This window comes from Lynx canadensis, chromosome A3 (genome assembly GCF_007474595.2).
Source record: "Lynx canadensis isolate LIC74 chromosome A3, mLynCan4.pri.v2, whole genome shotgun sequence".
Lineage (NCBI taxonomy): Eukaryota > Metazoa > Chordata > Mammalia > Carnivora > Felidae > Lynx > Lynx canadensis.
In genome coordinates this window covers 80,043,072-80,067,383 of record NC_044305.1, presented here as the reverse complement: position 1 = coordinate 80,067,383, position 24,312 = coordinate 80,043,072, and the positions used below count along the sequence as shown (strand labels likewise).

Sequence of the window (24,312 nt, the reverse complement as noted above, 5' to 3'; positions counted from 1 at the left end):
AACAAAAGTTGAGGGAATTTGTCACCAGTGTACCTCCCTTGCAAGAAATGCTTAAAAAGGACAATTATATTGGTCAGAAACTCAGATCTACATAGAGAAAGAAAGAGCATTAGAGAAGGAATAAATACAGGCAAAATAAAAGTTTTTATTTTTCTTATTTTTAACTGATCTAACAGGTATCAGTTTGTTCAAAATAATAATAGCAACACCATATTTGATGATTAGAGCTTATGGATAAGTGAAATGAATAACAGCAATGTTATAAAACAGGAGAAAAGAATTGGGAGTACTTGGTTATAAGGTACTTGTACTATGTGAAGTAATATAAGGTTATTTGACAAACAACTTGGATTAGTTGTAAATGTGTATTACAACCTTAAGGGCACTCACTAAATAAAATTTTTTATAGAAGTAAAATTCATATGCTAGGAGAAGACAAAAAACAGAATCATATGATGCTCAATTAAAACCAGACAAGGAAAAAATAAAGCAAAGAAGGCAGAAAAAGAGTGAAAGACAAAAAAGAAACAAAGAATAAAAGCAAAGAATAGAAAACAGTAACATATATGGTAGATATCCAACGATATCAGTAACATCAATGGTCTAAATAAACTAATTAAAAGATTATCAGAATGGGTAAAAAAAAACAAGACTCATCCATGTTGGGTTCACGAAATGAATGCTGCCTACAATGTTATTTACAATAAACCAATTTTTCCCCCTCCTCCCATATCCACCTACAAAAACATTTCCATGCTGGTTAACCTCCAACCCCATAAGGACCTCTTGCCCTTACTGGACTTGAACTTTATGGGGCCAGTGGGCCCCAAGCTGCCCAGGCCTGGGATGGCTATCAAGACCCTGTGAGAACCAGCTTCATTATCCCTCAAGATTTGGGGTCACAGGGTTGAGCTCCACTGTTCAGAACTTACTGGGTCCCCATTTACCCCACGGGGACCCAGTAAGTCTCTGCCTGTGGCAACAGCATTGTATATAACCCACCCTGAAGTGGGAGATGGGCCCAGGGAGCCAGGATTGGGTCTAGAATGCTGGAGGCTACTCTCCACCCTCGCTTTGGACCTCACGCCTAGGGACTTCCAGACTCGCATCTGGGCCTGGATGTGGTGGGGAAGCCCCAGGCCAGCCAACCATTTCCCTAGAACTATGGAGTGCCTAGCCCTGCTCTACTGCTGCCAAGAGGGAAAGGTCCTGTGAGGGAGACCTCTTGAGGCTCTGTGCTGCTGGCCTCATCAGGGCCTCTGTGAGACACCAGTGTCCCAGGTATCTCCGATCAGGGAACTTCTCTGCCCTGCTCTGCCTACAATAAATCAATTTTTAATATAAAGACACAGATAGATTAAAAGTGAAGAGATGGGAAAAAATAGGCCATGCTAACACTAATCCAAAAAAGCTGTAGTAGCTATAATAATTTCAGATAAAGCAGACTTTATAGCAAGGAACATTATGAAAAATAAAGAGAGGCATTACGTGGGGCACCTGGTTAAGTTCAACTGGTTAAGCATCCAACTTTGGCTCCAGTCATAATCTCATGGTTTGTGAGTTTGAGCCCTACATCGTGCTCTCTCCTGTCAGCACAAAGCCAGCTTCAGATCCTGTGTCCCCCACCTCTCTCTGCCCCTCTCCCACTTGTGTGTGCTCTCTCTCCCTCAAAAATAAATATTTTTTAAGTAAAATAAAAAGAAAGAAAGAGAGGCATTACATAATGACAAAGGGGTCAATTCTCCAGTAAGTCATAACATTCCCTAATGTGTACAGCCTACAATAGAGCATCAATACATATGAGGCAAAAGCTGGTAGAACTGTGAGAAGAAATGGAAGAATTACAGCTGGACACTTCCATACCCCTCTAACAGGAATTGACAGATTCCACTGGCAAAAAAATCAGTAAAGGCATAGTTTAACTGAACAGCATCACCAATCAACTGGATCTATAGAATACTTCAACCAGTGAGGGCAGAGTACACATTCTTCTCAAGTTCACATGTAACATTCACCAAGACAGACCACATTCTGGGCCATAAATTACATCTTAACAAATTTAAAAGAACTGAAATCATACAAAGTATCCTCACATACACAGTGGAATTAAACTAGAAATCCATAACAGAAAGATAACTGAAAAACTCCAAAATACTTGGGAGATTAAACAACACACTTCTAAACACATGAGTCAAAGGAGCTCAAGAGAAACTTAAAATATTTGAACAAATAGAAAATGAAAATACAACTTACCAAAAGTTGTGGGATCCAGCAAAAGCAGTGCTTAGAAGGATATTTATAGCACTGACTGCATATATTTGAAAAGAATAAGTCAATAATATAAGCTTCCAATTTAGGGAACAAGAAAAGAACAAATTAAACATAAAGTTAAGCAGAAGGACAGAGTAAAAATTAGAGAAGAAATTAATGAAATTGAAAATGGATACCAACCAAAACCAAAGGTGAGTTCTTTGAAAAGACCAAAATAATTGATAAATTTGTAGCCAGGTTAACCAAAAAAAAAAAAAGATGGGGCTCCCAGGTGGCTCAGTCAGTTAAGTGTCTGACTTCAGCTCAGGTCATGATCTCAGTTTGTAAGTCCAAGCCCTGTGTCAGGCTCTGTACTGACAGACAGCTCAGAGCCTGGAGCCTGTTTTGGATTCTGTCTCCCTCTCTCTTTGCCCCTCCCCATTCACACTCTCTCTAATAAAAAAAATAAACATTAAAAAAAAGAACAAATTATTAAATCAGAAATTAAAGTGGGGCCATCACTACTAATTCTGTGCACATTAAAAAGGTAATATAGAAATATTATGAACAATTCTATGTCCACAAGTTTGATAACCTAGATAAACTGGACCAATTCCTTGAAAAACTGTCAGTGCAAAGCCCAATATGGGACTCAGACCTGTGAACTGTGAGATCATGACCTGAGCCAAAATCAAAAGTCAGAAGCTTAACTGACTGAGCCACCCAGGCACCCCAAAATCCTGTCACATTCTTAAAAAACACTGACAGTAGAGTCTGCTTGGAATTCCCTCTCTCTCCTTTCCCCCTGCAAAATTAAAATAAATGTAAAAAAAAAAAAAAAAAACAAAACTGTAGAAGACAATAAAAGACAAGCCACAGAATGGAAGAAGATATCTGCAAAACATATATCTGATAAAGGACTGGTACCTAAACATACCAAGAACTCTTAAAAATTTTTTTAATGTCTTATTTATTTTTGAGAGGGAGAGAGACAGAGCATGGGTTGGGTGGGGCAGAGAGAGAGGTGGGGAGACACAGAATCTGAAGCAGGCTCCAGGCTCTGAGCTGTCAGCACAGAGCCTGATGAGGGCCTTGAAGTCACAAACCGTGAGATCATGACCTGAGCCGAAATCAGATGCTTAACCAACTGAGCCACCCAGGCGCTCCAACACTTAGAACTGTTAAAACTCACAACAAGAAAACAACCCAATTTTTTAAATGGGCAAGTGATCTGGACACCTCACCAAAGATATGCAGATGTCAACTAGGCATATGAAAAAACGCTCAAAAATCATGGCACTAGAAAACTGTAAATTAAAACAAGACACCACTACATAGCTATACTATAATAATGGTGAACATTCAAAACACTGACAACATCAAATCCAGGTGAGGATGTCGAGCAAAAGGAACTCCCCTTCATTGGTGGTGGGAATTCAAAATGATTCAGGCATTTTGGGAAATAATTCAGCAGTCTATTACAAAACTAATCATACTCTTACCATAAGATACAGAAATTGGGCTCCTTGGTATTGACCCAACTAAGTTAAAAACCTGTGTTCCATACAAAAACCTATACACAAACATTTGTAGCAACCTTATTCATAATTGCCAAAACTCAGAAGCAACCAAGATATCCCTCAATAAATGAACGGATAAACAAATTCTAGTACATCCACACAATGGAATACTACTTAGTGCTGAAAAATACATTAGCTATCAAGGCACAAAAAGATACGGAGAAACTTTCAGTGCACATTGCTAAGTGAAAGAAGCCAATTCTGAAAAGGCTACATATTGTATGATTCCAACTATTTGATATTCTGGAAAAGGCAAAACTATGGAGACAATAAAAAGATCAGTGGTTGCAAGAGATTCAGGAAAAGAGATAGAAGAAAGAATAGGTGGAGTACAGAGGATTTTTGGGGCAGTAAAACTATTCTGTATACTGTAATGGTGGAATCATATTTTACATTTGTCAAAACCCATACAGGTGCACAACACAAAGAGTGAAATCTAAGGTAAACTGTTAACTTTAGATAATAATAGTGTATCAATATCGGATGAGGATGATCTCTATGAAATGGTATGGAATGATTTCCAGAATATTTTGTTAAGTGAAAAGCAAAGTAAAAGAGTGAACCAACAATATTTTCTTACCCCTTTTATGTAAGAAAGAAGAAATAAGGAGGAAAGTACATGTATCTGATCATCTGTGTAAAAAGAAACATAGAAAAAATATACCCAAACTCAACAAATGATGTTAGAATAATTGGACATTTATTTACAAAAGAATGAAGTTGGACCCCTTCCTGCCATCATTCACAAAAATTAAAATAGATTCTTAGGTACAATTTAAAGCACAAGGAACAAAACAAAAAATAGCTAAATCAGACTTCATGAAATTTAAAACCATTTGTGCATCATAAGACACCATTCAAGAAAGTGAAAGATATTCTCCAACTCACTGAATGAAATAAACTGTTTGCAATCACATACCTGATAAGTGTCTTAAATGTAAAATCTGTAGAGAACTCTTACAATGCAATGCTGAAAAGATAAATAACCCAAATAAAAATGGGCAAAAGATGAAAATACACATTTGTCAAAACAAAAACAAACAAACAAACAAAAAAACCCAAATAAAAGGCCATTAAACCCAGGAAAAGACTGTGGCTAAACATCATTCAGCAATTAGAGAAACATAAATGAAGACCACAATGATATACCACTGTACACCTACAGAATGGCTACAATAAAAGACAGTAAGATGTGTTGGTGAGGATAAAGAGCAATTGGAGCCCTCGGACATTGCTGGTGGGTGTATAAAATGATGTAGCCACTTTGGAAAATGGTTTAGCAACTCCTCAAAAGGTTGACAAAATTACCATATGACCTAGCAGTTCCATTTCTAGGTATATACTCAAGACACAAATGTTCATATTAACATTGTTAATAGCCAAAAAGTAGAAACAACCTAAACACCCCTTTAGTATAAATAAAATGCAGTATATTCATACCACAGAATATTTGCAGCAATGAAAAGGAATGAAGTATTGATACATGATACTCATGGATAAACCCTAAAACCCACTATTAAGGGAAAGAAACCAGTCATAAAAGACCATATAGTAAGATTCCATTTACATGAAAAGTCTCCAATAAGCAAACAGAAAGAGGCAGAAAGCAAATTAGGGGTTCCCAGAGCAGGGGTGGGTAGGAGTACAGGGCAGGTGGAAAAAGAAGAGGAGGGGAGGGGGGGAGTTCCAGAAGAACAGGGAGTGACCGCTGGTGAATACAGGTTTCTTTCTTTCTTTTTTTCAACGTTTATTTATTTTTGGGACAGAGAGAGACAGAGCATGAACGGGGGAGGGGCAGAGAGAGAGGGAGACACAGAATCGGAAACAGGTTCCAGGCTCTGAGCCATCAGCCCAGAGCCCGACGCGGGGCTCGAACTCACGGACCGCGAGATCGTGACCTGGCTGAAGTCGGATGCTTAACCGACTGCGCCACCCAGGCGCCCCAGAATACGGTTTCTTTTGGGGGTGATGAAAAATGCTAAAAAATTACATGTTGATGATGGCTACACAACTCTAGGAATACATTAAAAACCACTGAATTGAACACTTAGGGTGAACTGTATAGTACATGAAGTATATCTCAATAAATCTGTTAAAAAGGAGAAGGAGAAGCAACAACGCAGAATAATGAAACTAGTTACATTCAGGTGTTGGGTGGAACAAGGGGGAAAGGATACAGCAATGGGAATAGGATACAAAGGATGGAGGAAATAAACCTTTTTAAAAATAGTTCTTACTTGGGGAACCACATTAAAATTCATTAGCTTATAAGTTAATTCAATAAGAATGGGGAAGGATTTTCTAAAGCGAAATACAAATAAAAAGAAATAAAGCTGTGTTCTGAATTAAAAATATAACCACACTGAACACTAAAAGTTTGATAAGGAATAGGGTGTTTACATAACATATAAATATATTTATATGATGCAGTGAGTACACAGAATCACTTTGACATTCCTGCCAAAAAGTCATAATCTGAACCTAATCATGAGGGAACAGACAAACTCAAATTGAGGAACTTTCTTCAAAAGTATCAACGTCATGAAAAACAAAGAAAGACTGAAGAACTCTATCAGATTAAAGGCAAGTGAAGAGGGGCACTGGGTAGCTCAGTCAGTTAAGCGACCGACTCTCAATTTTGGCTCAGGTTATGGTCTCACGGTCATGAGATCTAACCCCACCTCAGGCTCTGTGATGGGCATGAAGCCTGCTTAAGATTCTCTCACCCTCTTCTCCCTCTCTCTCTGCCCCTACCCTCCTCTCTCTCTCTCTCTCTCAAGTTAAACTTTTGTAAATAAATAAATAAATAAATAAATAAAGGAGAGTGAAGAGATAATAACAGTTAAATGTAACATATGACCCTGGACTGGATTCCGATTTAGAAAAACACATTAACCTTTTGCTAGAAATGGAACTACCAGCATAACTGGAGAAATATGAATTAGGTCTACAGATTAAGCAACAATACTGTATCAATGTTAATTTTCTGACTGGATAAACTGTACTATGGTCACCTAAGAAAACGTCCTGGTTTTTAAAAAATACACACTTAAGTATTTACGGGTGAAGGGGCATCATAGGTAATGTTAAGAGAAAAATGACATAGAGAGAGCAAAAGAGAATGATAAAAGTTGACACTTGGGGAATCTGGGTGAAAGGTATATGGGAATTCTTTGTACTAATTTTGCATATTTTCTAATTTTGCATATTTTCTAGAAGACCGAAATTCTTTTAAAATAAAAGGTTCTTTTTTAAAAAGAAATAATGTTGCAATAATATACCTCCTGTTAGAACCTTAGTACCAAAGATGACAACTAAATCAAAAGATTATTTTAAATACATAACTGAATAAATGAGAAAAGTCAAATCTTTCTAATGGAATTCCAAATGTAAGAAGACTAAAGGAAACAGAAAATCATCATTAGAATACAGTAATAATTGCCACAGTCAAAATCTACCAGAATTTAATATTAGTGGTTGAAACTTTAAAGAGAAATAGGATATTTACACAACCTCTCAAGTTATCTCCCCTCCAAAATTTGTTAATTTTTTAACATATGTCCACAAATCCTTTGATACTCCTCCTTCCAGGATATGGAACTAAATTCCCCTCTTCATGAGTCTATATTGGACTTAGTGTCTAGCTACTAACAAGTTGAGTATAAAAAAGAAAAAAGTAATAACTTACAGTGAGAAATCTGGCAGACTCTACCTTAACCAAGTGATCAAAGTCAACACCACCAGTAATAACTCATGCTGCTATCATGTACCCTCTGATATGATGTGATAAAGGCACTTCACATCTGTGGTATCTTCGTCAAATCCATAAGTCCAGTCTAATCATTAGAAAAACATTAAACCCAATTTAAGTGACATTCTACAAAATACCTAGTTAGAATTATTCAAAACTATCAAGGTCATGAAAAACAAGGAAAGGCTGATAAACTGCCATAGATTAGAGCAGCTAAGGAGATGTGACAACTAAATGTAACGTGGTATCCTGAATTGTATCCTCAAACAGAAAAAGATTATTAGTAGCAAAACTGATGAAATCCAAATAAGTCTGTAGTTTGGTATAACAATATTGTACTAACATTAATCTCTTAGTTTTGATAAATGGCCATGGTGAATTTATTCACCCTAATTTTACCCAAAGTAAGCTAGGTAAAGAGCATACAGGAACTGTCTATATACTGTCTTTGCAACTCTTCTGTAAAAGTATAATAATTTCAATAAAAAGTTTTTTTAATAAATGAATTAACCAATTTTTAAAAGATTATTTTGTAAATTAGAGTACTCTTCAAAATAAAGCTGAACCATTAAACTCGATCTCTAAACCAACTTATTGCAAGAATAAACTCCGCTTCAATTAAGTTACTCTGAAATAGACTATTACTACATGCTCATTGCATTTAATGATTTTTGGAGGGGGCATAGAGAAGTATGAAAGGTAACGAAGGAACTGTGTGTGGTAAACAAGATTTGGGAAGCTTAAGGGGAACAGTTGGAAAAAGTGCTAAAATAAAATAAGAAGAGGTTTAAAAGATTAAAATTACCATTCCAATAGTATCCTAAGCAAACAGGAAATCTGGAAGGTTCAGTTTAGGATAACTACCGAAATAACATAAACAAAGGAACAGAAGGGGCTAGCAAAGTGTTAAGGCTATCATAAAAGCCTATACCATAGGTTCCCAAACTTTCTGGGTTTAGAAGGCCCTGAATGTGTCAGTAATTTTTTCACAGGCCAAAGGAAACACCTAACCATTCTATTTATTAAGTAGTCAGGTCCAAACAACTTAAGAATATATGCCCTAACAACTCGACACCTGTGTTGGGCACTGCACAACCTCTCAAACTTCAGAAGACACTGCCCTCCTCTTTCCTGTTCCATATATATTTTCACATAGTACTTGCTTTTCATAATAGCAACTGCCAACAATCAGCTTTGTAAAAATATGGTATCAATGAAAGGATTGTAGCAATCCAATTTTAAAAATGAACTACCTCAAGTATAGTGTGTGTGGTTTCCAACACATGTTGCTGTCATTTCCCTCAAAATTCTTCCATCTTTTGGCACACCTGTAGAGTTCTCTGCAGTGCCTTCAAGGCCTCCTCAGTGCACAGTTTAGAAACTAAGACCTTTACAAAAGATGACAAAGGATATTGCCAAGACAGTAGCAACAGAAAAACTGGAGTGAGGGGCACCTGGGTGGCTCAGCCGGTTAAGCACAGGACTTCAGCACAGGTTATGATCTCATGGTTTGTGGGTTTGAGCCCCGCATTGGGCTCTATGCTGACCTGACTGCTCAGAGCCTGGAGCCTGCTTCGGATTCTATGTCTCCCTCTCTCTCTCTCTCTGCCCCTCACCTGCTTGTTCTTTCTCTCTCTCTCTCTCTCTCTCTCTCTCTCTCTCTCTCTCTCTCCCTCTCTCTCTCTCTGTCTCTCTCTCTCTCAAAAATAAACATCAAAGAAAGAAAGCAAGAAAGCAAGAAGGCAAAACTGGAGTGAGAATTGAGACATGCCTCAGAGAAAAAAAAAATCAGCAGATCCAGAAATGTTGCCTGGACATATAATAACTGTGCTAGCACTTGAGCAGTTCCAAAAATAGAATAATAAAAATTATTGTATTATTAGCTATCCTCCAATAGTCCTTGCTTCTGTAGAACAGTCTTTTTTTTTAATGAACTAATAAACCTATTCAAATGTTTATATTAACTTGACAGCCTTATAGGTGGCATCGCTAAAGTACATTACTCTCACTTTTAACACACACACATATATTACAGAAACTGCTGAAAAAAAATTCAATTCAAATTTTCAACTCATTAACATTTCTAGAGTACCAATAGGAATTGTCATCCAGCATTTGCAAAACTTTACTTTAGACAGGTATCTGAGAAAGAATCATATATGATAGCTCTAAAACCTGGCTTAATGATGGATCTTAAGCAAGCAATCAGGGAACTCCTAAAATGACAGACTTGCCAGCACCATTCCCCATTTACAAGCTCAGACTTTCTAATGAGCATGGAAATCTCCATATTTGCAAAGTACCCAGAGATTCTGAAATCAGCTAGTTTGAGAGGAAATGACCAAAACAGCACTGTCCAGTAAAACTTTTTGTGATGATGGAAACGTTTCATGCTTGCACTATCCAATATGGTAGCCCCTACTCACATGTGGTTAGTGAGCACTTGAAATGCGGCTAATGTGACTGAAAAACTAAAACTAAATTTTTAATTTCATCAAATTTAAGTTTAGATGTAAATAACCACATGTGGTTAATTGCTTCTGTACTGGACAGTACAGAACTTGATGATTTATTTTAAATATCCATTCTTATAAATTTTCCAAGTTGTATCTTTGATTTAAATTAGATGATCAGAAAACTAGGTAAAAACTTTATCCAGTTTAACAGTCTGAGTCTTTTGTAGGTAGAGACTTACCCAATGTCATACCCTTTTTTTTTTTTTCATAATAAAAATCCTCTTTGAATTAAGTTCTAAAAGTCTCTGCAAAAAAATTTGGATATTTTCTTTAGCCAGAAGAAATACCACCTGAGCCAATGTGCTTCCCTTTTTGCCTTAGCTGCCAATAAATTCAGAACCAAGTCCGGTGTCCAGTGGTAACTTCTCTTAGGTGTCCAGTAACATGCATTCTCTGATCCTCAAGACTATCTCTGTTCTATTTATATCCCTAAATTAGTCAACATAGTGTTATTTTAAATTCTTAAGCAGACAAACTCTTTTGGACATGGGCAGAGTGTCAACTTTTAAAGTGATAACTTCTTTAATTAAAGTCAATGCTTTTATTGTTAATTGAGCTTTAAAGTCAATTTTCTAACTGTTTTCTCATTTAAAAAGTACTTTTAAAATAACAACACTAGGGTTAGTGACAAAAAGAGATATTTTAATGGAACAAATGTATTGAAGAAAATCTTTAGGTACTTATTAGCAAACCTGCCTGAAAATATCACTATAATAGCGACAAATAAGACAAACATAAACTAACATCCTGATGTAATTCTATAGCCCCCATTTCACAAACTCAGTTCTACTCCTTTTATAAAATATGCAAAAGTCCTGATGCAGAATATGAACATCCCTACTGAGCATTCAGTTCAAAAAGCTTGTGCAATTTTTCCTTCAGTACACTGGCCTATTTTTATATCATGCAGGGAACTACTTCAGTAGCTCTTTTGTTGAAATTTTCCACAAAATTAGAACAAACACATTTGAAACATCAACAGCACATTTCTAGAAATGCCTAGTTTTAAGTTCTCTGAGCATCTAATTGCAAAACTAATGTGAAACTAAACTTAAATCGTCAGAGTAAAATTTCAAATAACCTCTCAAAATTTCATTTTAAAAATCAACCTTTGGGATGCCTGGGTGGCTCAGTCGGTTGAATGTCCGACTTCAGCTCAGGTCATGATCTCACGGTTTGTGGGTTCGAGCCCCACATTGGGCTCTGTGCTGACCTGACCACTCAGAGCCTGGAGCCTGCTTCGGATTCTGTGTCTCCCTCTCTCTCTGCCCCTCCCCCACTTGTGCTCTGTCTCTCTCTCTCTCAAAAATAAATAAAATGTTAAAAAAAAATTTTTTTTAATCAACCTTTAAAATACATAAACCAAAGGGTGCCTAGGTGGCTCAGTCAGTTAAGTGTCCAACTCTTGATTTCGACGCAGGTCACAATCTCACGGTTTATGGGTTTGAACCCCGCATCAGGCTCTACACTGACATTGTGGAGCCTGCTTGGGATTCTTCATCTCCCTCTCTCTCTGCCCCTCCCTCACTCATGCTGTCTCTCAAAAATAAATATATAAACTTAAAAACAAATACACAAGCCAAAACTTGATACCAAATTAAGGTAAGGGAATTTCATATTACTGAGAGATACAGTGTTCTAAATGGGATCATTAAAAAAATCATGACAGGGAAAAAAAATTCTTTAAGAAAACTTATCATAAAATATATCCTAAATATCATAAATAGTCACCATAGGACACACAAATGCTGGCAAATTAATTCTACTTTAGATGAATTTAATTAGTTTCCTTAGCCATATTATTTAGTTGAAGTGATTATTAGAAAGTAAATAAAGTTATAAGAATGTGAACTGATTTGGGGGCACCTGGGTGGCTCAGTCAGTTAAGCATCTGACTCTTGATTTCAGCTCAGGTCATGATCTCACAGTTCCGTGAGTTCGAGCCCCACAGTGGGCTCTGTGTTGACAGCACAGACCTTGCCTGGGATTCTGTCTCTCCACCTCTCTGTCCCTTTCCTGCTGTCTCACGCTCTCTCTCTCTCTCTCTCAAAAATGAATAAACATTAAAAACAAAACAACAACAAAAAAAACCCCACATGAACTGATTTTGCTCCAGAGGCAAAGATAATGTAGTTCTTTTCCCCAAAAGCCAAAGTATTGCCAAAACTTAATTTTAGCACAGCACTTCTAGCATGCTCCCTGGTTTACTCCCACCCCTCGTGTCACTCCAAACTTCTGTGCTAGTTCGTCTTTCTCTAACACTCTTAAGTGTTCAGGTTATAGTTTCAGTCTTCTTGCTTACTCTATCCTTTTGTCTAGATAGTTCTCTTCATCACTTATTGCTTAAATAATCAGATAATGACAATAATAACAATTGGTAACATTGATTGAGTGCTTACTATATGTCAGGCACTATTCTAACCACCTTTACAAGTATTATTTCACTTAATTGTCAAAACAACTTTATTAGTTTCATCACCATTTTACAGATGAAGTACTAAGAGGTTAAGTAATTTGTCCAAGATCACACAAAATATATTTTTGTACATACACAGATATAAATGTTCCTTAAAGCTATTGTAAAGTTTCTTTCTATAGCTGGAAGGCAGGCACTGTGGGCTCGCCTCCATTCTTATGCAGTTAGACTACATTAAGTTGAACTGATAGTTTACAGGTTGGGCACAGAGAAAACAGAAAGGTACCAGACTCTAGATTCCACAAACAGTAGCTGAAAGTAACTCCAATGATTTAGAGCAGAGGACAGTAAACTTATTCTTAAAAGGCCAGAGTAAATATTTTAAACTCTGCAGCCACCCAGTCTGTGTAGCAACTATCCAACTCTGCCATTTTAGTGTGACAGCAGCTATGGACAAATGGGCATGGCCATATTCCAATAAAACTTTATTTACAAAAGAAACAGCCTGGACCAAGCCAAAGTGTGCCAACAATCTAGAGGCTACTGAATCTGGTGTGGAGGCAACTGTGATATAAGCACTACAATATCAAATTATGGCATAAAGTATCCTCACTATTTTCCTTAAGTAACCTACAATCGAACTTTTGTACAGCTGAATTTCACATGTAATAAATATTTAAAATCTGGATAAAATACAACATGTATCGATTCCAGTTTAAAAAAAAAAACAGTCCACAAACACTAACATAAAACTGCTAACAAAGTAACATATCAATTTGTTATCTACTAAAGTTAAATCTACCTTTGACAATTTATCACATGCAAAAGAAGACTGGGCTATTTCCTTTCAAGGAATAAGGGGTTCAAGATCCACATAACTTGTAACACGAAGTTCTGCAAAGTAAAACTTTCTGCCTCACCTCTCCCCTCATTAAAATTTTAGCACCTGTCTTAACCATTTCTCCTGCAATTAGTCTTGGCAATTTCAAGAGCCAGAGAGGCCATTTGTCCCACACTTTAGCCTATAAATTCCTTGACTAACCTCTTCACTCCCAAAAATCTTTTCCTCCATTCCACTTCAATCACCAACTGCCACTGTCGCACCCTAACAGCTATAATCTTATAGTACAAAAGATGACCCATTCAAATATAGAAGAAATTCCACTTAATTTATTTTTTAAAAAAGAAAATTAAGGTATACTCATATTTAATGTATATGGAATATTAATTAAAAACATTTTGAGGGGGCACCAAGGTGGCTCAGTAGGTTGAGTGTCTGACTTCAGTTCAAGTCATGATCTCACTGTTTGTGAGTTTCAGCCCTGCATTGGGCTCTCTGTTGTCAGTGTGGAGCCCACTTCAGATCCTCTGTTCCCCTCTCTCTCTGCCCCCTCCCATTTGTGCTCACTCTCTCTCTCAAAAATAAATAAAACATTAAAAAAACATATTGAGGATGTATGCTTATTTATATATTTTTTAGATTTTATTTATCTCTACACCCAATGTGCGGCTCAAACTTACAACCCCAGGATCAAGATTAGCATGCTCTACCAACTGAGCCAGCCAGGCACCCATGTGCTTATTTTTTTAAACTGATAAGCAAATGTGATCCAGAGGAGACTACAACCTTTATCTCATCATTACCTTTAACCAATTCCTCCACAATCAAACATCTCACTTTTTTCCAGTTCATTCACTCTGGTAACTCAACCCCAACAACTATTCAACCTCCCGAACATATCAAAAGCATTACCCTCTTCACTTTTTCATTGACCATCCCACCGTTCATGTCCTTATTTTCCTCCTTTTCCATCTCATACTCCATGGTGCATCACTATAAGCATTCCTGTGCATTCACTCTCAATTTCCTCACCCTTTTTTCTCTCAGTTATGCATTCATGACAAAACCCAACCCTGATTAAATCCAACTCTGCCTATTCTATGCCTGAACCCAAATAAGGAACATAGCTCAATTAAAATATGCAAACTTGCTGGTTGCATTCATTTTAAATTTAAGACCACAAAGTTAAGAAGGTCCCAGCACCACGCAGCAACCTTTCTACATTTCCCTAGTCAATTCTTGTTTTGACAATACCTCCTCTCTCCTTAATCCTTCAACACCTGTCACCTCCCTCTCAGCTGATGACCCCTAATATTACTTCCCTGAGAAAAGAGAAGCCAACAGAAGAGAATGTCCACACCCTCCTGCACCAAATCTACCAACCTACCTGCTTCTCTACCCGTGTCATCTGCCTTCTCTCCTTATAACAATGAATTGTTCCTGCTTCTACTCAAGTTCAACCTTTCCACTTGGGTACTGGATCCTGTTCCTGTTCTCATATTCAAGGACTTTTCTCCTGAAGTTACCTCCTCTCCCAGCACACCATCAGTTTTTCCTTCTTTACCAACCATTTCCATCAAGCATTCCAATATGCTGCAAATCTTCCACGTGAAACATAAACCTTGACTCCTTGTCTCTCTCCAGCTATTCCTTAGTTCTCTGATTTGTAGCAAAATTCTCTATGAAAAGTATCTACATTGATCATATTTACCTCCTTTCTCCTACCCCAATCTAATCATGCTTTTATCCCTACCTGTCCACTGAAACTATTTCTCAAAGTCACCAGCTCTCTCCACCTTGCCAAAGCCACTGTCATCTTGCTCAACCTCTCAACAGTATTTGACACAGTTAAACGCTACCTTCCTGATACATTTTGCACTTGGTTCCTGAGAGAATAGTCTCCTAATTTTCCTCCTAACTTACTAATGCTTGTTTTTCAGTCTCCTTTGCTGGCTCTTCCTCTTCTTACCTACCTCTGTATGTTGAAGTGTCCCAAGGCTCAGTCCTCCATCGTCGTAATCTATATTAACACCACAGGAAATTTCCTATAGCCCCATTGTTATAAATTCTATCTATTTACTAAGAGACTCCAACCTCTTCTCTCTCCTGATCTCAAGATTCTTGTAATTAACTGCTTAATTAAATCTCCACCTGGATGTCCCATACTTTAAGAAAAGCAAAGCCAATTCTTGATTTCCCCTTCATGCCAAACCTTTTCCTCTCCAGGTGTTCCCCATCCCTATAATTAACATTACATTCATCTGGTTGTTCAACCAAAAGTCTACAGTCCTTATTGATCCATCTCTGACTTTACATCATTTCTAATCCATCATTAAGTCCTGTCAACAATTCCTTCAAAAAATTTATTTCCAGTTACATGGGTGTATACATTTATCAAAACTTACTGAACTATACACTTAAAAGTGATGCATTTTATTGTATGCAAAAGTGTAAGGTATACCTCAGTAAAATGTGGTGTAAATGTATGTTTGTTACCTGCATATATCTGCCCGTTTCTCACCACCTCCATCACTACCTCCTTGCTACTTGGACTACTGCAATAGCCTCCTAATTAGTATCCCTGCTTTCATTTTTACTCATGACAATTCGTATTCCACAAGGCATCCAGAATAATCTTGTTTTTTAAAATTTTTAATGATTATTTGTTTTTGAGAGAGAGAGAGAGAGAAAGCAGGGAGAGACAGAGAGAGATGGAGACACAGAATCTGAAGCAGGCTCCAGGCTCTGAGTTGACAGCAGACAGCCCAAAACAGGGCTCAAACTCATCACCTGAGCAAAAGTCAGATGCTCAACCAACTGAGCCACCCAGACACCCCCAGAATAATCTTTTTAAAATGTTTATCACATTATATCGCTTCCCTGCCCAAACTTCTCCAATGATTTCCTATACTTAAAATCCAAAAGCGCTCAAGGCCATACATTATCTAATGCCTACCTACCTCTCAGACGTCACCTCTTTATCATCCTTCCTTTGTTCTACTGTGTTCCAGACACAATGGTCTTCTATACGCTCCTAAAACACACTAAAACAAACTTGTGTCCAATTATTTTTTCTTTTTTTTAAAATGTACTTCAAAAGTAGGTTCTTTACACAAAAGCTGATGTACCTCTAACTCACTCCATTAAATGGTCAACAGAGAAATGCTTGCTGAAGCCATCCAAAGAAGTGGATCTGAATGAGTATTTACTAATGTAATTTGGCCTTCATAAACTCAAGTCAATACTTAAAGTACATGCAACATTCCAATGTCCAACTGGAAAACAACTGGATCAGTTACAGAAAGCCTGGAACATCAGATTAGGAATTTACATTTTATCTAATAGGCCAGCATCACAAACTTAAGCACTAGGAAGGACTGCTTTTTTTTAACTTTTCAAATCCTGAGATCACAAAGAGGTATAAAGCAATGAAGAAAATGAGAAGTTACTTTCAGGGATACATACATACATACATACATACATACTACACACACACACACACACACACACACACACACAGAGTTTTTGTACCTCTAGAATTTTGAGCCATGTGATCATATTACCTATTTTTAAAATAAATTATAATTAAATATATATTTAAAAACAGAAAAAAGGAATCTTTACATGACATGGAAAATCAGAAGCAAATGTATTTCTGCCTTTTTGGGAAAAGTTTATAGTAGTTTAAGTACTTTTTGAATGCCATAACTAAGAATTAAATAAAATAAAAACCTAGATAAAATATATTCATATATGTAGATGATACAGACACACACACAAAATACAATATATGCTCATACATAATGGTTCACATCATGTATTGGGGAGCTCCTACCACAACTGAGTTCTGTAACCTAAATTATCATAACCACAACTTGCCAACTTTCAAGTAGTTTCCTTAAATACCTGAATAACTGCTGAGAGCTCATACAGTGAAGACTTTCCTCAGAATCTAAAAGCCTACAAATGATGAAAGAACCAAATAAGAAATAAACTAAGAAAAAAGACAGCACAGTCTCTTTCCCTCAAACTCATCTCCAGTGGCCAGTCTCACAGCTTCATCAATTAAGTGAGATTAATAATTAAATGACTTGGGAACAACAATAAAAGTAGAAGATATAAACCCTTAACATCTCCAAATTTGCTGGAGCCTCTACGTGGCAATCAAGGGGTGATGAGGAATAGGACCTCACAGTGTAGTGCCCTTCTCTAAGATGAATAAAAGTCATTCAGGCTTTTGTTCTTGACCTAAGTTCTAGAACCACTACACCATGAAAGAATCAGGAAGTGGACTCACACCCCATCAGCCAGAGCAAAGGTGAAATATTGTAAGACAAGAGAGAAAAGAACTTTGAGAAAGCAGAAGCCCCAAATCCTCTAATCTATAGAATCCATCCTTTGATCAAAGGTAAAGTACTGTGAGTTTGCTCATGGCCTAGATCTAAAAAAAGATCCTTAAACTCTTACCTTCATCCTGTTATCTGGCATGTCCAGGCTCATACCGTATGGCCATGACAACAGAACAGGGGAAACATTCTCCTTGCCTTAATCACAGAAATAACACATTCTCCCTTGAAAAACATATCCTGATTCCCATGACCCCCTAATCTCAAGTTTCATCTTTATTCCTTGAGTTTCAAATTCATGCAGAAGCCAGTGTATTTTTAATATACTTTATCCTGGAATCATGAGGACACTTGGTAAGGTTGAAAACATTATTTTAAAATACTGGCTCTTGGGGTGCCTAGGTGGCTCAGTTGGTTAAGTGTCCTAGGGTCATGGGATTGAGCCATGCGTCTGGCTCCACACTGAACGTGGAGCCTGCTTATGATTCTCTCTCCCCACCCTCTAAAAGAAAATACTACTTCTTAAACTTTAACATGCATACCGTGTGACTCAGTAGGTCTAGGGCAAGGTCTGAAAGTCAGCAGGTCTAACAGGTGGTCCCAGGTGTTGCAAATGCTCCTACTTCTCAGAAAACATTTTAAATAAGAAAGTTCTAAAAGGCAATAGAACCTATATACATAGGTTACCTCCAAAGACACAATCCCAATGGAATGCTATCTGTTCTTTTCATAGTTTATTCCTTCTTCCCTATACCAGATCTATTTTCTTATCCTCTCAACACTTGTTTACCTTCCATGTGACTACTATAAAATTGAAAAGTCTAGAACATGCAAATATTTCTAGTGTTTAAGCCATTTCCTATCATAAAGACCTAATTTAATAGGTATACTATAATGGCCATCCCTAAAAATGATCAAGCCATCTATTCATCTGTAATCAAGTTAAATTTTCATTCGTTCACATTGAGACACATTAACAATAACTTACACACTTCTCAAGGGAAAAAAAATTAGCGATGATGCAAACTATAGGGAAGAAACTGATTTTGTTTTTTGTGGACATTTTAATGTTTATTTTGAGAGAAAGAGAGTGCATGCAGGGGAGAAGCAGAGAGAGAGATGGGAGAGAATCCCAAGCAGGCTGCACACTGCCAGTGCAGAGCCCCACATGAGGCTTTATCTCATGAACCATGAGATCATGACCTGAGTCAAGATCAAGAATCAGATGCTTCACCGACTGAGCCACCCAGGCACCCCAAGAAACTGATTTTGTAACTAAAGAATCACCTGATGTGTTCTACATCCCTTAAGAAAAGACTCAAATTTAACCATCATAAAGGTGATACTCCCAGTATACTGCCCAGTTAAAAAATACAATGAGGATCTTCCTCATTCCCTAGTTTGGTTACCAGTACCCAGTCTTCCAAACCAGAAACTTGAGTGTCAATCTAGGCCTTTCCCTCTCCTTCATCCCCATCTGTTCCAGACTCCTGACTGAAATGACCATCAAGTCCTATCTATCTGGTGTCCTAAGTGTTCCTCCAGTCTATTCTATTTCCTTTGCACTGCCCTACTCTTAGCCTTTTTCCTCACCTTACCTACTGCAACAGCTACCCTGACATTGCTGCCTCCAGTTACCCTTTCCACTATGATACCTGCTCCACACTATTATCCAAGTGATTTTTCCAAAATGCAAACCTAATGTATCTTCCGCTCAAAACTTTTTACTATGCCCCCCACCCATCACCCACAGAATAAAGTCCAAGCCACATATAATGGTCCAAGCACTTAACTTTCCATGATTGGAATCCTGCCTGCCTTTCAAGCATCATATCCCACTGCACTCCCCCTATCCTGCACTTTAAGCCCCATTATTATCAAACTACACTGCTTGAATTTCCAGCACATCCCATGCTATTTAATTCCTCCAAGCTTTTGCATAGGCTGTTGCTTCAGGCTAGAATATCCTTCATTTCTTCTCCCTTGGCTTTCTGGCCAACTACTACGAATCTTTCAAAACCCAGTTCAGATCCCAGGAAGCCATCCCGAGACCATACCCTCTTCTCTTAAAGAATTATTTCCTCCACTGCCAACTTTGTAAGTAATAATAGAATTTACTGGGCATTTACTATGTGCCTGACACTGTTCCAAGCAGTTTACAGGTATTAACTCATTTAATCTTCACAATAATCTCTCCTATGAAACGGTACCATTATTTCTTTTGCAGATATGGAAACCAAATCACAGAGAAATAAATAACCTGTCCCCAAGCATACCAACTGTTAAATGATGGAGACAGATGAAAATCCCTACATCATACATATTTGTATTACTATTCCTATCAGAGTGAAGTTATTTACACGACTGTCATCACCATGGACTGTGAGCTCCTTGAGGGTAGGGATTATGTCATATTCAACTCTCAAGCCACAGTGCCTAGTGTAAAGTAGGTAATTAGTGCATGCATTTCTTGAATTGCATATAAAATAACATTTCTTACAAGTTCAAGAAAAAAACATTCGGAAACTAGTTTCCAAATATTCAAATATGCTATAAGAGTTCTAGAATAGAGCAAGTTATTTCATTCATGGAATAAAAAGGATGTCAAAACGAAAGGTAATACAGACGTGAGATTACAGTCCTTGTGGACAATGAAATAGACTTATGTAGCAATAATACTACATAAACACTGAAATAAATCAAAACCCAAAGGACCATTTGCTTCAGATTAACTCTTTTTCACTTACTAAATAAGAATTCTTGCTTACCATTCAAAGCAGTGAAAAGAAAGCCCTAAATTTACTTTGCTCAAGTAGAAAGAAGCAAATCATAGGCCAGCACTACTAATTGCTTCCTTAAGTCTGGCCAAGAAATGTATCCCATTAGGCAATTAAAATAAAATACAGTTGCCTGACTAAGCATATAACAAAAGAATTTCTAAGGTTGTATGGGCTAGCATTACATTATTCAAATAATTTAAAATTATTTATTTTAAGCCAAGAAAAATGAAAAATCAAGAACAAAATAAAATCGATCATCACCACCCCAAAGGAATATAGATTTCCATATTAAAACACGTACAGGTTACAATAAAACATATGCATGTTTACAATATTCAATAGTCATTCTTTAAACCTCCTTCAAATTATAAAAAAATCAAAGTTTTGCTAACACTAATGATGAAAGACCTCAAGACCAAATCAACTGTACTTAGTAAGCTCTCACAGTTAGTCCTCTGAGCCATACTAAAGTGCAATAATTAAAACCCACAGGGATGGTACCAGCAGCAACAGTGCATACCACGATACTTGTTAGAGTAATCTGTACCCTGCACAGCTTGTACACACTCGTGCACTACAGAAAGGTAAATCTGCTGTCAGAAGAAGCAGAGTTTAGGCCACACGGAGTTTAGGCCACAACACAGGAAACTCTACCCCCAGACATGTCTTACCATTTCTTGGTACATTCAACCATCAACTCCTGGTAGGAGGCCACAAACTGGAACTTGGATGCATGTTTTCCCACACGCTGCAGTCTCTTCCAAACTGAAGCCATGATGAGCAGTCACTTGAGCAGTTCTGGGTTAGCAACACAGCAGCTTTAACAAAGCAGAGGGCCCAAAGGAAAGGAGCTTTGCATGTATGTCTGTACTTAAAAAAAAAACTCAACTAGGACTTGAAATGATGTTTGGGGTCCGTAAGTCTTCTCCCTGTTTCACAGGGTAAATCCCATCTTAGATGAATGGCCCAGTCAAGAACAGTATGATACACATGACAGGATGAATGAGAGGAGGTTCCCTCATGAAGACATCACCATTCCACCTCAGGGGCTATATTATGTGTATTCTGGAGGACTGAAAAGCAAAACAAAGAGAAATATATGAGAGAAGCTTGAGGAGTGACTAACCACCCAGGTTAGATAACACTGCAACAGACAACCTCAGTTCTCCGCATGTTTTTCAAACAATGAAACAAAACACCAACCTCAAAAGCCAGTAACATCAAGGATGCAAGACGTCAAGGAAGAAATTACAATTCACACCGAAGACGTAGAGCAACACATCAGGTAATCAGCATCAACAACAATCGAGAAACGCAAGTCGGGGCCCTACCTCCCCCTCCTAGCATCACAGAAGGGCGAGCAGAGCGGGAAAGTCTAGGGATGCTGTTTAATGTCCACCGGCAGTCAGAGGGAGGAGTGGAACATTTTTAAATAAACTTTGTTTTTCAGCCGATAATTAATAGCCTCCAGTCTTTGAATATGTGCTTGGAACAAATTAAGGAGCAAGGAGGAATGCTGTTGTTCAGTCAGAGGAGGGAAATGGATGGGAAAAGAGGAGTGGAGGGAAATCTCAAGGCAGAGGGAGGGCAACGTCCGGGCTCCAGGCCACTTGAGCTCTCCACCTTTGCTGCCAACCGGAGGGAAATGGAAACTCCTGCCCGGGCGTGAAGCAATGACCAGCGGGGCAAGTGCACAGTATGGGGTGCGGTGCCTCCCTCCCCCATCCGAAGGGAACAGTCCTCTAGAGCCTCCTCTTCTCACGCACAGAGCCCAGACCCCTGCCCCACAGCGGTGGCAGGCGGTAGCTCGCCCACGGTCCCTGTCACCCAGGCGATGCCTGAAGACCCCAGCCCGGTCCCCGAGCCCCGTCCCCGCCGAACGTCCACTCCCGCCCCCTCCTCACACCTCTAATCCCGCTGTCGGGCTGAGTCTGGCCCCGTTCCCTCCTCAGCGCCGCTCCTCCGTCGCCGCCGCAGCAGCAGCCGCCGCCGCCGCCACCGAGTCCTCCATCCCCGCCGGAGCCACATGGAACAGCCGAGCCAGCCGCGGCGCTCGCGGGAGCCGGGGTCTGCAGCCCCTCAGGCGGACGGCGCGCCTCACGCCCGCCCCCTCCCGGACGCAGTCGCCCCGCGACCGTCCCCCACCCTACAAAACCCTGCCAGAGCCGCTGCTCAGTGCCCAGCAACCCCTCCCCCGCCTTCCTCCTCCGCCACCATCATCATTACCTCCCCCGCCGCACCTCTCACACTAACCCTACCCACGGCGGCTCAACCTCCGTCCGCCCCGCCGCCATTGGCCGGGCACCACGCGTGCCCCGCCCATCTCGGTGGGCGGGCCTTTGTGCGGCGGGGGCACTTCATTGGCCAATCTGGGTGCCCATAACAGGAGCTCCACCCCCCCAGCTTTGGAGGTGTTTTTCCCCCAGCCGGAACGCGGCGCACAGTCCACCCTTTTTTTAAAAAAAAAAATTGGAATCCACCAGGGACGATCCCGCCCACTCCTCTGATTGGCTTGGAGAAAGAAACGATAGGCGGGAGGAGTAAGGAGTGTTTATAGTGACCTGGAAGATGGTTGATTAAACTGGATGTCCGTCAAAGGTGCGCTGGGTGCCGGGCGGGGTTTCTGGCTAGACTCAGTGAAAGTAGAGCCCGGTCTGGCTTCGCTGTAGCTGTGGGCAGTACGGCTGCTGTGGTTTTCTCTCTGGTACTCACTCTCCTGTCCCCACCCTAGGAGCTGGGTGCGCCTTCTCCGCCACTAGCAACTAGGCTGTTTGCGCACACGGCCTTGGTTTCACCCGATTCCTCCTGGGGGTTTTCCTCTGACAAACTGGAGTAATGACCCTGCCAACGCACGCCTAACATTCAGTGTACTGTTCCTCAGCGGGATTGAATAAACTGAGCTGGAAACAATATTTACACTGCAATTTCTTCTTGTTCTGATTCTTCAACATTTCTTTGAATCTTGGTTTCTTTTTTCTTCTCTTCTTCCTCCTCCTCCCCTTCTTCTTCTTCTTCCTTCTCCTCCTCCTTCTCCTTCTTCTCCTCCTCCTCCTCCTCCTTCTCCTTCTTTCCCCCCTGTGGTCTTTTTCCCTTGTAAATGACTCGGGAGTGGCTGGCATATAAAAAGGGTGGTTATAGGCAAAGAAGAGGATGAAATAACCCAAGCAGAGTGTGAGGGCAGGGACACTTAACCTTGTTAAAAAGAGCCAAGGACCTTTCTGAGAATTTGATGAAAGCCGAGAATTTGATGAAAGCTACAGACATTCTCCCAAGGAGGAAAATATATCCCATCATAAAACACAAAAATTTGCTTTCAATTTTGGGTAGTTCATAGACCCCTGGAGTAGAGAAAGAGGGCAAAGAATGATATTGGAGGAAAGGGGATCCCAACATTTAAGGAATAAGCAGAGTAAAGTGGAAAAGAGACTGAGGAGGAATGGTCAGAGAAGTAGGAGTACCCTGTAAGCAATCACCATATAGTATGAAAAAAGAAAGGGTAACTAACATGAAAAGAAAATAAACAAGTTGGGTCCCCGAAACAATTAAGAGCCATCGTTAATCTTACTAAGGATGGAGAGCAGAGTGCTTGGACAAAATACCTTAAAAGGTATCAGGATCTAGGGACGGACTCTTTGAAGGACAGGACAGGAGGGCAATGGTGAGAGTTGATCACATCTATATACAAAAGCAGAGCAAGAAAAAGGAGAGAGGGACTGAAGAATCAGGAGAAATGGGGAGACAGGTCTTGAATCCAGTATCTAATTATATTTCCTTTTTCAATAAAGAAATTAATCTAATAACACCACAAGAACACAATGTGCACTTTACAGAA

General features: G+C 39.1%; 1 protein-coding gene and 1 long non-coding RNA gene across 2 annotated transcripts in view; one reads left to right on the top strand and one right to left on the bottom strand.

Moving 5' to 3' along the window:
* The window catches only part of EHBP1 (EH domain binding protein 1), a 337,775-nt gene extending 315,171 nt beyond the window's left edge, over positions 1-22,604 (bottom strand). Inside the window, 2 exon segments of the mRNA XM_030310685.1 lie at positions 21,152-21,553; positions 22,387-22,604. Coding sequence (XP_030166545.1) covers positions 21,152-21,255 — 104 coding nt within the window. The 5' untranslated portion in view covers positions 21,256-21,553; positions 22,387-22,604.
* Positions 22,605-22,972: 368 nt separating this feature from the next.
* Positions 22,973-23,392, top strand: LOC115509721. Its single transcript, XR_003967468.1, has 2 exons — positions 22,973-23,078; positions 23,212-23,392. It is a non-coding gene; the product is annotated as an uncharacterized LOC115509721 (long non-coding RNA).
* Positions 23,393-24,312: the final 920 nt, after the last annotated feature.